Genomic DNA, 12366 nt, shown 5'->3' with positions numbered 1-12366 from the left:
TTTTTTGTTTTTGTTAATTTATTTTTTTAATTAAAAGTAGACATCAATATTTTTTATACTTTATTTAAGGCACTCTACTCTATCCACAGAATAAGAATAATGGAAAACGACTGGATATCAATAATTTTATTAGTTGATTAATCATTTGTCTCAGCACTAACAAGAGTTTCTACAGCATCACCTCCATCAGGCTGAAAAAGAAATAAGTATATGTTACTTTTCTCGACTTTATAATAGAAAATGAAAGACAAATAGTCTAATAATCTAATAGACAAATTATTTTGACATATTTTTTGTTTTTGAAACTTCTATACTAAACAAAAATCCTATACAACAACAGCCTGTAAATTTCCCACTTCTGGGTTAAGGCCACTTCTCCACGCTGTTTACCTCGCGTATGGTGCTGAAAGAAAACATCGTAATGAAACCTGCATGTGTCTAATTTATTAGAACTGCTGCCTTTGCTCCGCAGTGGGAAATTTACAGGCTGTTGTTGTATGTCAATACCTACTTCTAAATCAGCAACTGTCAATGGAGGTTCATCCTCCCGCAGAACCGTTTCCCCGTCCAGCTTTTTAAGTCCAGGCAGTCGTCTGGCTGCCTCAGATCTCCAAACTTCCAGTTCACAGGCATCATAGAGTGGATTACCAACGAACAATAGATCTTCTAGATTGGGTAGTTCCTGCAACGCAAGAAAATCTCAACCTCAAATATACCATACCCCAGCTTCGCACGGGTGTAATGCTGATACTTAATATACAGAATGTTTTGAATATAGTGTTCATAGTTTTTTGTTTTCTTATGACATCATATTATAATTCGATAAGTTTATAAGTATTTGTCGACTATATTATGCATGTATTACACATATTAACTTTCCACTTGAATCAACGTATCTATTAAAAGAAAACAAATCAAAATCCGTTGCGCAGTTTAAGATCTAAGCATACATAGGTACAGACAGCGGTAGGCGACTTTTTTTATACTATATAGTGATGTTAGTCTGACTTCCTCAACAGCTCAATACTTGCCTGCAATTTGTTAAATTCACTCCATTCCTTCACCAAATTGTTGCTCATGTACAAAACTTTTAAATTCCTCAAGACATTGATTCCCTTCAATTTTTCAACCAAATTATACGATATCCAAAGTTCTTCCAGCGTATCGCTGAGTGATTCCTAAAATATCATCAATATTAAATAAATAAATATTGCACAACATCACGTACATTAATCTGATCCCAATGTAAGTAGCTAAAGCACTTGCGTAATGAAAAATCAGAAGTAACGACGGCTCCACAAACACCCAGACCCAAGACAACTTAGAAAAAAAAATGAAGTTTTTCTACATAGAATCGGCCTGAAATCGAACCCCGTACCACAAAATGGCGTAAGCATGAAAACCAGTGTACACACTACTCAACCACGGAAGTCGACGAATCAATGAGAATTTTTAGAAAACTCGATATGATTTTAACAATCCCACACTCTATCCAGTACACATACACACATACATACATACATAATCATAAATATACAAATTAAAAGATGGAACACCTTCATCAGCTTTAAGCCTCACATACATTAATAGACAAAAAGTCTCCCAAAATGACGCCCAACACTAAATCTACGTGACACAGCAACTTTGCACAATGTCCTGCAGTAAGTATCGTTACAAAATATGCGGCGTTTTAACAAAAGACAGGAAATGCTGCGAGTTCACGCTACAATATGGGGCTTGTATATTTAACTTCTAAGCTAGGCGTTCCCATAAGCACTGACTTGACTCGCCAAATCTTTTGCGTCATTTGTCTCACACATAATAAATCCAAGGTTATATGGAAGTATACTCACCATTCCTGAAAACGATTTGATGTAGTTCCTGCCGAGTGAAAGAATCCGTAACTTCTTTAAACTATTCAATCCTTGCACCTTTTCGATCATGTTTGTGGATAAGCTTAGTTTTCTGAAATCAGTGTTACATATCGAGAAAAATCATATTATTTTAGTCATATCAGTCAGTAAAGATCTACTTGTACAACAACATCAAATGGCTGAAAATTTCCCACTACTGGGCTAAGGACTCTTCTTCCTTGGAAGAGAAGGTTTGGAACGTAATTCACGACGCTGTTCCAGTGCGCGTTAGTGGAATACATATGTGCACCGCAGAGCACGAGATGAATACAAATTTAGCACATGAATATTCAGTATTATGCAGTAGTTTACTTAGATTATAGTTGTGTAAGCTCTTGTTGGGCACCTATTTATAATTAGGCTGCAAATCTGGACTGCTTAATATCATTGATATTCAGTTGAAGAACCCAACAACAAAGGACATATCATCCTAAGTTTAGATGGTTTGGGCACGTTTGCGATGTAAGGAATGATTATCATTTCTTACACCAAAAATGTTCATCAATGATGAACATTTACCGCCAAGTCAAGATAAAAAAAATGAGTATTCCTCTATGAGTATAAGATTTCCTACTTACTCGCAATTAACTAAAGAAGCAAGAGTATTATCCATTTTTTCTATAGGTGGCCATTGAAAAACTAAACTAACTTCTGTGGCCTGACTCGCATGTTGACCTGTTTTTTCTTCCCAGCGCTTAATTGCTTCCTTTATTGTTGTAGCTTTTGTAGCCATTAGATTGAATTATTAAATCAAGAATTTTATTTAACAGAAATGCCTTAGCAACGATATCGATAAAATTTTCAACTGATCGTCTGCAACTTTATTATTTATAAATTTATTTAAAATAACCTATGAATGGTCTGAAGATCTCTAACTTCATATTTTTAGTTATTGAATTAATTATATTTATATTAAAATATTTAAGTAAAAAGATTGAATTTTAAGAGTACCATAGACAAGAATATTTTTTTATCTGTTCTAGGAGCAATGTCCTGTCAATCTGTATTCTGTACATATATATTTGTATTAATCTTTATTCTCGACTCACGAAATGGCGGATTACTTTATCTAGAAACGTCGTATTAGCTAAGAATTTCCGATTAGCGGCTATGTAATTTTACTATTTCTATATTTTTCGCATTCAGACTCAATGCATTTTCGGTAAATGTCATGTCATTTTGACATTTTTATTTTTTTCACAAACTCCATAGTACTGCATTTTTCTTTTTATTTTCTTTTTTTTAATTAAAAAAAAAACAAGCACCAATCTATTCCCAGAATCGGATTGAAGGTAAATGTAGTAGATAACATATTTAGTTTCTCTCGAATGTAACTATTACAATTAAATGAAGCGATTTTAATATTATAGAGATTTATAAAAGTGTAAATTAATAAATATTATTAGTATTGTTTAGTTTCGTAGTGCCTACGCCAGTTCACATACCGAGACTGAAAAAAAAAGTTTTGTCAATTGTAAATTCCCGCTGTTTTGATAAATTTTTAAATTATATATTAAAATATACATCGCGTTGTGATATATAATACTTATTTTGTGAACACTATTAAATAACTTGTAGCTACGACATTAACGGATGAATTATTTAGAGTTTTTGTTGATATATAAACTCATAAGTTATCATTTTATATTATTACAGAAAAATGACAACTCGTAATATACGAACAGTTAATGTGATTCCGATACCTAAAATAAAAGTGAGTATTTAATGTTATTGTTTAAAATACAGTGTACAATAACATTTTACCTCAAATTGAGCTTAAAAATCACCTTAATTCAATGTAATTATCACAGAAGGAGAGGTTGAGCGATCAAGAGGACGAAGATACCGTATCATGTAGACTGTGCAATAAAGGCTTCATAACAGAAAAAGCATTGTTAAATCATGCAAGAGTTGAACATATAGATGAATATATGGCTGGACAAGATTTGTGTCTACGGAAACATGTAAAGCAGGTTGGATTCTAATCTTTTACTAAATAACTCATTAATTTTCGAAATCATACACAAACAAATGTATTTTAAATACAAAGCTTTGTTGACAATGTTTATTTAAGCATTTAGATTATTTTACTGCGATTTATAAAGCTAGTTGCATTAACACTACATGAATATTAATTTTTATAGCAATAATGTATACATATGACGTAAAATATAGTGTTCTAGTAAAGGCTCTACTGCTTTGTACTTGTTAAGGCTTTGTGAAAGTGTGAGTAGGTACCAGGTAGTCATATATTCTACCAACAGCTGCAATGCATATAGGGAACACAATACTACATGTATTGTGTTCCCTATATGCGCAAGGGATGTAACATCTGAGTTCCCAAGGTTAGTAGCGCATTACCATTGTAAGGAATGGTTGATTCTTGTATATATTGTAGATGAGTGTTAATAATATCTTGATAAAACCCTGAAGGTTTTACTAGAAAGTTATGTGGAAGGCGGTTATCATGGTATGGGTATGTAATGCGGAGGAATGAGGAACATATTGTGAGAAAGGTCTTGAGCATGGATGTGGATGGATATAGAAATAGAGGACGACCAAGGAAACGATGGATGGATTTTGTGGAAGACGATATGGTTAGAAAGAATGTTACTTGTGAGAAGACGTCAGAGAAGTATAAAAGGAGACATGCTACGCCGACCCCAAATATAATTGGGATAAGAGCAGGAGGATGATGAATTAGGCATCTGTTAATGAGAAAAGACACAATTGAATGCAATTTTTTTAATGTCATTCCTTAACATACGGAACTGCAGTTGATAAATTGACAAAGATGCTTACCATACAATTAATATTTCAGAATTTTTCGATTGTTTCCTAATATATGACAAAGGTAGTTAAATGAGATGATTTCAATATTTACAATTTTCTTTACAGAAACGTAAGTACACGGAGGATGAAAAGCGTTCCATTGAATTGAAAACAGAGGAATTAATATCATCGATGGAACCGACGGACATCATGAGTCTGGCCTCCAATGACGTCAGTTATATTATAATTAAGGCCAACGGACAGCCGGAGATTAAGAAATGGAAGAAGGAAAAGTTAAAGGTAATTATTATAGAATTACTTTATAGTATTAAAAGTGTATTTTATTGTATGGACATATTATGTGGAATGAGGAACATATTGTGAGGAAGATCTTGAGCATGTGGATGGATATAGTGGATGATGATCATAGAAACGATGGATGGATACTGATAGTGATAGTGAAAAAGAGTAACTATGGATAGTGATAGTGATAGTAATAAAGAGTTACTACTGAGTTTCTTGTCGGTTCTTCTCGGTAGAATCTACTTTCCGAACCGGTGGTAGCTTCACTTAATTGTAAAATGATGATTCAAAAGTACTTGTAAAAGCCTACTTGAATTAAGTTTTGATTTGCTGTTAGTAATAATAAAAATTCCTAACATTACACCAGTGTGTCACAAACCTTGAGAACTAAGATGCTATGTCCCTTGTGCCTGTAGTTACACTCACTCACCCTTCAAACCGGAACACAACAATACTGAGTATTGCTATTTGTTGATAGAATATCAGATGATTGGGTTATAATAAATAGTCTTTTTAAATTGTTTAATTATTGTTATAATTAATTTTCAGGTAGAGAAAGAAAAACCAGAGAAGGTTGTTAAGACAGTTGTAAGGAAAGAAAGGGAAGTAAAAGCCATAAGGTGAGTGTTAATATAAGTTGTTACATTAATTCTATATAGGAATTCATAACATTAAATGCTTAAATATATACAAATAGGAACTAAAACCAGCTACTGTATAAATATTGACCGCATGAAATCACATCATCAGCCCGTTTTTGTCCACCGCTGGACATAGGCCTCTCCTAGTGCACGCCACTGTGGTCTTTTTCCGGCTACTCGCATCCAGCTCCTGCCTTCCACCTTGCGTATATCATCACTCCACCGTGCCTGAGGACGTCCTACACTACATTTGCCGAGACCGCTCCACTCTAGGACACGTTTTCCCCAACGGTTGTCGGTTCTACGACACATATGACCAGCCCACTGCCACTTCAGCTTACTAATCCGGTGGGCTATGTCGATGACTTTGGTTCTTTGACGTATCACCTCATTTCTAATGCGAGCCCTCAGAGAATCGCCGAGCATAGCCCTTCCCATAGCACGCTGAGCGACTTTAAACTGGTGGACCAGCCTTGTCGTGAGTGTTTCGGCAAGAATGCTAGCAGCATTTCCCCGTTGAATCGCAATTCCGATCCTCTGGGCGAACGAACCAGCCCTCCTGTCACCAGTGGAGGCAATAAGGCGAAGTGTTATACTTTTGATGTTCTATATAGTTGTAAAAAAATTCTGTTCCTCTTATGTATAGTGATATAGAAAGGATCTGTCTAAAATATTGACTAATATAGTTTTTTTTAAAGACGATAGCAATGCCTCCAATTAATAAAGGAATACGCTATTTAACAATGCGAAAAATAAAGTGTCAATTATAATAATCAGCATATATTATGAGTTTAAAAATGATTATTTATTAGTGAAAGTTGAAAATAATCCGTAATTTATTCAAAAATTCACAAATAAAAATGCATTTTTTTTTAATTTTTTCACCAGTGGCATAGCTAGGTGACGAAGGGCCCCGATGCATAGAAAAAGAATCGGGCCCTCACCCCCTGTTTCCCTCTTTAACTAATAATTACCCTTTAAAATTATAGATACCAAATAAGAAATCTTGTGCTGAGGGTCGTGATTTTATAGCTACAGAAGCTTAAGGTTTAGTTTAGAGGGCCCCCTGAACTTCGGGGGCCTGGTGCACTGCACTAGCCCTGCGATAACTACGCCATTATCACGTGACACAAAACGCTCCTGATTGGCCGGGCTTATGATGAAGTCACTTGCTTGTTAACCTTGCTTGTCTATTCAATGTACCACAGATACAGGCAAGTGACGTCACCGACCCCAAGCAGGGAGGTCTGAGGGAGGAAAGAGCGTTTTCGCGCGTTATTTAAATATGGAATTTTTAATATGATACTTTTCCGCAAATATGTACTACAAATAAAAAAATCAACTTTTGCTGGGTTCCTTAACTTCAACTAAATAATATAAAATGTATTTTAAAAACCAGTCAAATAGCCTATTATTATACAAGGGGAAGGGGTCGCCTTTTTATTATTCTCTCTTATAATAAGAGGGAGCGTGTCAAAAACTAGTGAAAATAGTGTTACGAAATAAATGAATGGCCAATAATCACTGCCCCATCTCGCCCAGTAGTGGGAAGTTAAGTAAACATTACAAATGTTCCTCCTTTAAAGCTTATCACTTGTGTCAGAAGCGGGAACCTCAATAGCCCAAGGATTCTTTTTACGACTTCGACGTATTGACGACCTCGAGTGGTGTGTACACCGGTTTTCATGGGTACGCCACTCTGAGGTCCCGGGTTCGATTCCCGGCCGAGTCGATGTAGATTACCATTAGTTTTCTATGTTGTCTTGGGCCTGGGTGTTTGTGGTACCGTCGTTACTTCTGATTTCAATAACACAAGTGCGTCAGCTACTTACATTGGGATCAGAGTAATGTATGTGATGTCTCATATTTGTCTCATTGTCTCATATTTGTCTCATTGTCTCATATATGTCTCATATTCCTTTATTGACAACTGTAAATGTTTTGTTTTCGACAGCGGGCCGTTCGAATGCCTGCAGCCGTCGCCGCATAGCAGCGAGGGGCTTTGCCACCAGATATTCCTATCATGCTGCGCGTACTCTGCTCATCATCGTGACGAGCACACGCGCCGCCGGAAGGCGCTCCGCTGCCAGGTCTGCGAGAAGCCTCTCGCCCTCGCGCCGCACGACGCGCACGCCTGTCAGGTAGGGGGGGGGGCGGAGTCCCATAGCGCGACATATGTGATGTTTTCTACAACAACAACAGCCTGTAAATTCCCACTGCTGGGCTAAATGCCTCCTCTCCCTTTGAGGAGAAGGTTTGGAACATATTCCACGTTGGTGGAATACACATGTGGCAGAATTTCTATGAAATTTGTCACATGCAGGTTTCCTCGCCATGTTTTCCTTCACCGCTGAGCACGGGATGAATTATAAAGACAAATTAAGGACATGAATCAGCGGTGCTCGCCTGGGTTTGAACCCGCAATCATCGGTTGAGATGCACACGTTCTAACCACTGGGCCATCTCGACTCTGATGTTTTCTAATATTTATTAAATTATTTGTAAAGACTGCATTGGTAAAGAAGGCATATTATTCAATACAAGAATATTATATTATTTAATACAAAATTATGATATATTATAACATTGACGAGCTCCGTGGTCGAGTTAACACCGGTTTTCATGGGTACGCCACTCCGAGGTCCCGGGTTCGATTCCCGGCCGAGTCGATGTAGATTATCATTAGTTGTCTATGTCGTCTCGGGTCTGGTTTGTGCCGTCGTTACTTCTGATCTTCCACAACACAAGTGCGTTAGCTGCTTACATTGGGATCAGAGTAATGTATGTGATTTTGTCTCATATTTATTATTATTATTATAAACAATTATTTTTCAGATATGCGGAATGGGTTTCGAAAATTCAAAAGATCTATTCGACCACAGTCAGACGGCGCACATCAAACTCAAGCCGTTCCAGTGCACGATATGCCAGAAGCGCTTCACCCAACAGGGGGGGGTTCAACAGCATATGCGGATGCACACCGGCGACAGGCCATTCCCGTGCACGTTCTGCCCAAAGGCCTTCACCCAGAAGTCCGGTCTCGATCAGCACCTGCGCATACACACGAAAGTCAAACCGTACAGATGCATCATATGCAGTAAGGCCTTCTCCCAGTCCGTGCATCTACAACAGCATATGCGCACACACACAAACGTAGCACCATTCCAGTGCGGTATATGCCAGAAGCGCTTCAAACAGAGCAGCCATTTAAACTACCATTTGAAATATCACAATCCAGCGAACATGACCGATGAACAGAAGGAGAGATATGCGAAATTGGTACAGCTGATGGGTCAAGGTGAAATGGTCGAGGTGGAGATTGATACAAGTCAGCCGGAAGTTATGTTGGAACAAGTGCAGAGTGATGATATAGCGACTTGTGTTGTCGATGAGAGTGGAAACTGGTGTGAAGTGAGAAGTGAGGAACAAGCGTTGTGATCCAAATGGTATATATATAAGTAATGAACTGTTTTGTGAAGTGATAAGTGATGTCCCAGCGCTGGACGAAGATTGGGAAACGAGTGTGTTCTAGGACGCTGTATCGTGCAAATTAAATGAATTTTTAGGCTCAAATTGAAGACTCAACTTTAAATATGTACTGTATACCCTATTGCAATGGAAGTAGGAAAAAAGTTAAACATACTTAGATTAAAATATTTCATATGATTTTATAATAACTCTGCTATATCGTGCACTATTAAGAGTTTGTGATTAATATATCTCTATTTATAGTACAACACTATTACACTTAACTACCTTTATACACTTCAATTTTACTTCCAAAGTTCCGATAACAGTTTCATATATGTTCAAAATGCCAATCGAGAAACCATAGTGAATATCATAGACTAATTGCTCTCGACCAATCATATTGCGTTAATTCAAGGTCAAATGGCGTTTTCTTTTGTTTTTTTCCTGTTATTGTTGTAAATACAGTATAGTATATATATTACAAAAGCTATAGATAATGCATGTAAGCGATTTTCTAAATAATATATCTTTGTTTATTATTATTATATAGAATAAAACTTTGTATAAAAATTGTTTTATACTATGTAATGATAAGATAATGTCAAGGAATAACTACTATTCATGTGTTTTTTTTAGCTGAAATGAGCTATTACTTAAATTTATATGTAATCTATTCATGCAGGCCCTATTAATAAATTTATAATATTTAATTTTGGTCATTTCGCTCGCTCAATATGACATTCTGTGAACATGCGGTCCGGTCACACTAGTATGCCTCAATAGGTGTATAGTTATTTATAAATAAACACATATAAATAATATAATACCTAGCTTTATTTGTTATAAAATAAAACTCAGACGAGATATATTAACATAAGGCCCCTTCCCAATGGGGGCCTCGTCAATTCATGACCATTTTTTTACAGTAATATTAATTATCACCAATGAATTTGTTAATATTCTCGTTATGATATGGCAATATTTGTAGATTTAGATTTTCATAGTATTTTAATTGTATATATCGTCATTAAATTATTTCTTACAGTGTTGTTTTTTTTATTAGGCTTTTTTTTGTTGGTAGGGCTTTGTGCAAACCCGTCTGGGTAAGTACCACCCACTTATCAGTTATTCTACAGCCAAACAACAGTACTCAGTATTGTTGTGTGCCGGTTTGAAGTGTGTCAGTGTAACTACAGGCACAAGGGACATAACATCTTAGTTCCCAAGGTTGGTGGCGCATTGACGATGTAAGGAATAGATAATATTTCTTACAACGTCATTGTCTATGGGTGATGGTGCCTATATACTCGTCCGCCAACTTATAGCATAAAAAAAATAGCTACCCAACTTCGCACGGGTAAAATGAAGTTCATACTGTAGTATATCTCTCGAGATAAAATACACCTTTATTCCCCTTGACGTCACCCTTAGAGGTTAGAAGCTGTGCTGCAGAACTATCGATACTTGATCTAGAAAACAATTCAGAATATCGATAGTGTCGTTTTCATCAAATATTGATGATTGATCGATAAGCCTTTCGTGAGTTATACTTTCGATAGTATTTCAAGCTCTCTGTAGATTACTAACAACTACAACAATTAACATGTGATAATACTATCCATAGACTCGCTAAAAGTTTAATTATCGATAGTACTTTCGACATGCAACACTAGTGTTGTGGGCGTTACCAGGTTGAATTCGAGGACAACTCTTAAGTTTCAATGGTAAAATGAGACCAAACAAATTGTTATAATCGAGTACCTAGCGGGCTACCATATTTACTTAGCGATGATCCAACTTCCCGCCATTTGTGTAATGTAGACGAAGACCACAGTAATTCCCGCCAAAACATCAAGATGGCGCCTCGACCCCGTCGGTGACGTGATAAATATTATAGTAGTTTTGAATTGATTAGAATTTACACGATAGTAAATATAACAATACAAACTATTTCAAATATAACTCTAAATATATAACTACAAACACGCCTTCAGTCAGATTTTTTTTTAATAATCATAATTCACCCTATTTAAGCATTTTGAATTAATTATTCACTTATACCTTCCTCGTGAATCACACCGTATATTGGTGACACGGAAGTTCGTAAAACAGCCATTTAGTTTGTACTTCTCTTTCTCAATTAGATAATTTTTAATTTTTTAAGATGCCACCATACCCACCAAACAATAATACTTAGTACAGGCGTGTTCCGGTTTGGGTAAAGATAAGTGAATCTGAGTAAATTCAGGCATAAGATTCAGAACCAATGATATTCTAATAAACAGATATGTTATACCCATACTAAACAACAGAAAAGAGTGTGTTACAAGTAAAAAGCTTGATAAAAAACAATAAGTAGAAGGGATAACTAGATGTTTCAATTACGCAAAACGTATTACTACATAATTATGATGTATTACAACGTATTACTGATATAATTATGATGAAAACGACTAAAGGCAAACCTCCCAATTAGGACGTTTTCTAGTCTTCACTTTTTGCGTGTTAATGACATATCTGTTTACTAGAACATCATTGTTCAGAACCTTTTAGTTACTAAGGTTACTATTAGGCATTTGGGTTTTTACCTATATTATTATATTACTGTAGTGATGGAAGAGTAAGGCAAGTATCTACAGGCATAGTGAAAGATTTCATAATTTATGCCTTTACGATGTTAGAAATTATTTTGACTAGTAAATGTAACCAATATCATATACCCTATTTGTTTATCTGCATATTTATTTTATGAATATAATAAAATAAAAGCTAATACAAACCTATAAGTTGTAGGGTTGTTGTACTATAATACCATTAATAAGTAATTACCTACATACATAAAAATATTTTAAAATAATTAATTTCTTTTTCTCGTGCTTACGTAAGCATTAAACAAAATACTTTATTTGTACTTTATTGCAATAGTAAATTATATTATTATTATGTTTTACAAATAATTAATAGAAATTAATTTTATTTTTTACTATTCGTAAAATATTCCGTGAAACTAAACGTATTACAATTTGCAACAGGTGACCTCTGGCGGACCTCTTTTTACGACTTCGACGTATTGACGACCTCGAGTGGTGTGTACACCGGTTTTCATGGGTACGCCACTCTGAGGTCCCGGGTTCGATTCCCGGCCGAGTCGATGTAGATTACCATTAGTTTTCTATGTTGTCTTGGGCCTGGGTGTTTGTGGTACCGTCGTTACTTCTGATTTCAATAACACAAGTGCGTCAGCTACTTACATTGGGATCAGAGTA

At 35.8% G+C, this 12366-nt stretch overlaps 2 protein-coding genes across 3 annotated transcripts; one reads left to right on the top strand and one right to left on the bottom strand.

Moving 5' to 3' along the window:
- Positions 1-96: 96 nt before the first annotated feature.
- Positions 97-2681, bottom strand: LOC124542144 (dynein axonemal light chain 1-like). Its single transcript, XM_047120079.1, has 5 exons — positions 2492-2681; positions 1854-1965; positions 1032-1178; positions 512-682; positions 97-191 (listed from the first exon to the last, which is right to left on the bottom strand). The coding sequence occupies exons 1-5, from the start codon at positions 2644-2646 to the stop codon at positions 138-140; spliced, it is 639 nt and encodes a 212-aa protein (XP_046976035.1). The 5' UTR covers positions 2647-2681; the 3' UTR covers positions 97-137.
- A 44-nt stretch (positions 2682-2725) lies between these two features.
- LOC124542143 (zinc finger protein 235-like) lies at positions 2726-10144 on the top strand. Of its 2 annotated transcripts, none has more exons than XM_047120077.1 (7): positions 2726-3075; positions 3570-3627; positions 3725-3886; positions 4812-4985; positions 5538-5608; positions 7584-7770; positions 8465-10144. In XM_047120077.1, exons 1-7 carry the CDS (start codon positions 3065-3067, stop codon positions 9065-9067), a joined length of 1266 nt encoding a protein of 421 aa, XP_046976033.1. In that variant the 5' UTR covers positions 2726-3064; the 3' UTR covers positions 9068-10144. The 2 variants fall into 2 exon arrangements, with proteins under 2 accessions (XP_046976033.1, XP_046976034.1); XM_047120078.1 differs by having other exon boundaries at positions 2729-3205.
- Positions 10145-12366: the final 2222 nt, after the last annotated feature.

This window comes from Vanessa cardui, chromosome 30 (assembly GCF_905220365.1).
Source record: "Vanessa cardui chromosome 30, ilVanCard2.1, whole genome shotgun sequence".
Lineage (NCBI taxonomy): Eukaryota > Metazoa > Arthropoda > Insecta > Lepidoptera > Nymphalidae > Vanessa > Vanessa cardui.
The sequence above is the reverse complement of the archived record's forward strand: the minus strand, read 5'-3'. Positions and strand labels throughout refer to the sequence as shown.

Bases quoted from the DNA above. Each gene is read 5' to 3' on its own strand.
- LOC124542144 (XM_047120079.1), bottom strand. From the start codon at position 2,646: ATGGCTACAAAAGCTACAACAATAAAGGAAGCAATTAAGCGCTGGGAA. The intron at 1,966-2,491 runs GTAAGTAGGAAA...CACTGATTTCAG, and splicing joins GCTTCTTTAGTTAATTGCGA to AAAACTAAGCTTATCCACAA. The intron at 192-511 runs GTAGGTATTGAC...TTTCTTTTTCAG, and splicing joins TGACAGTTGCTGATTTAGAA to CCTGATGGAGGTGATGCTGT.
- LOC124542143 (XM_047120077.1), top strand. The intron at 4,986-5,537 runs GTAATTATTATA...ATTAATTTTCAG, and splicing joins GGAAGAAGGAAAAGTTAAAG to GTAGAGAAAGAAAAACCAGA. The intron at 7,771-8,464 runs GTAGGGGGGGGG...ATTATTTTTCAG, and splicing joins ACGACGCGCACGCCTGTCAG to ATATGCGGAATGGGTTTCGA.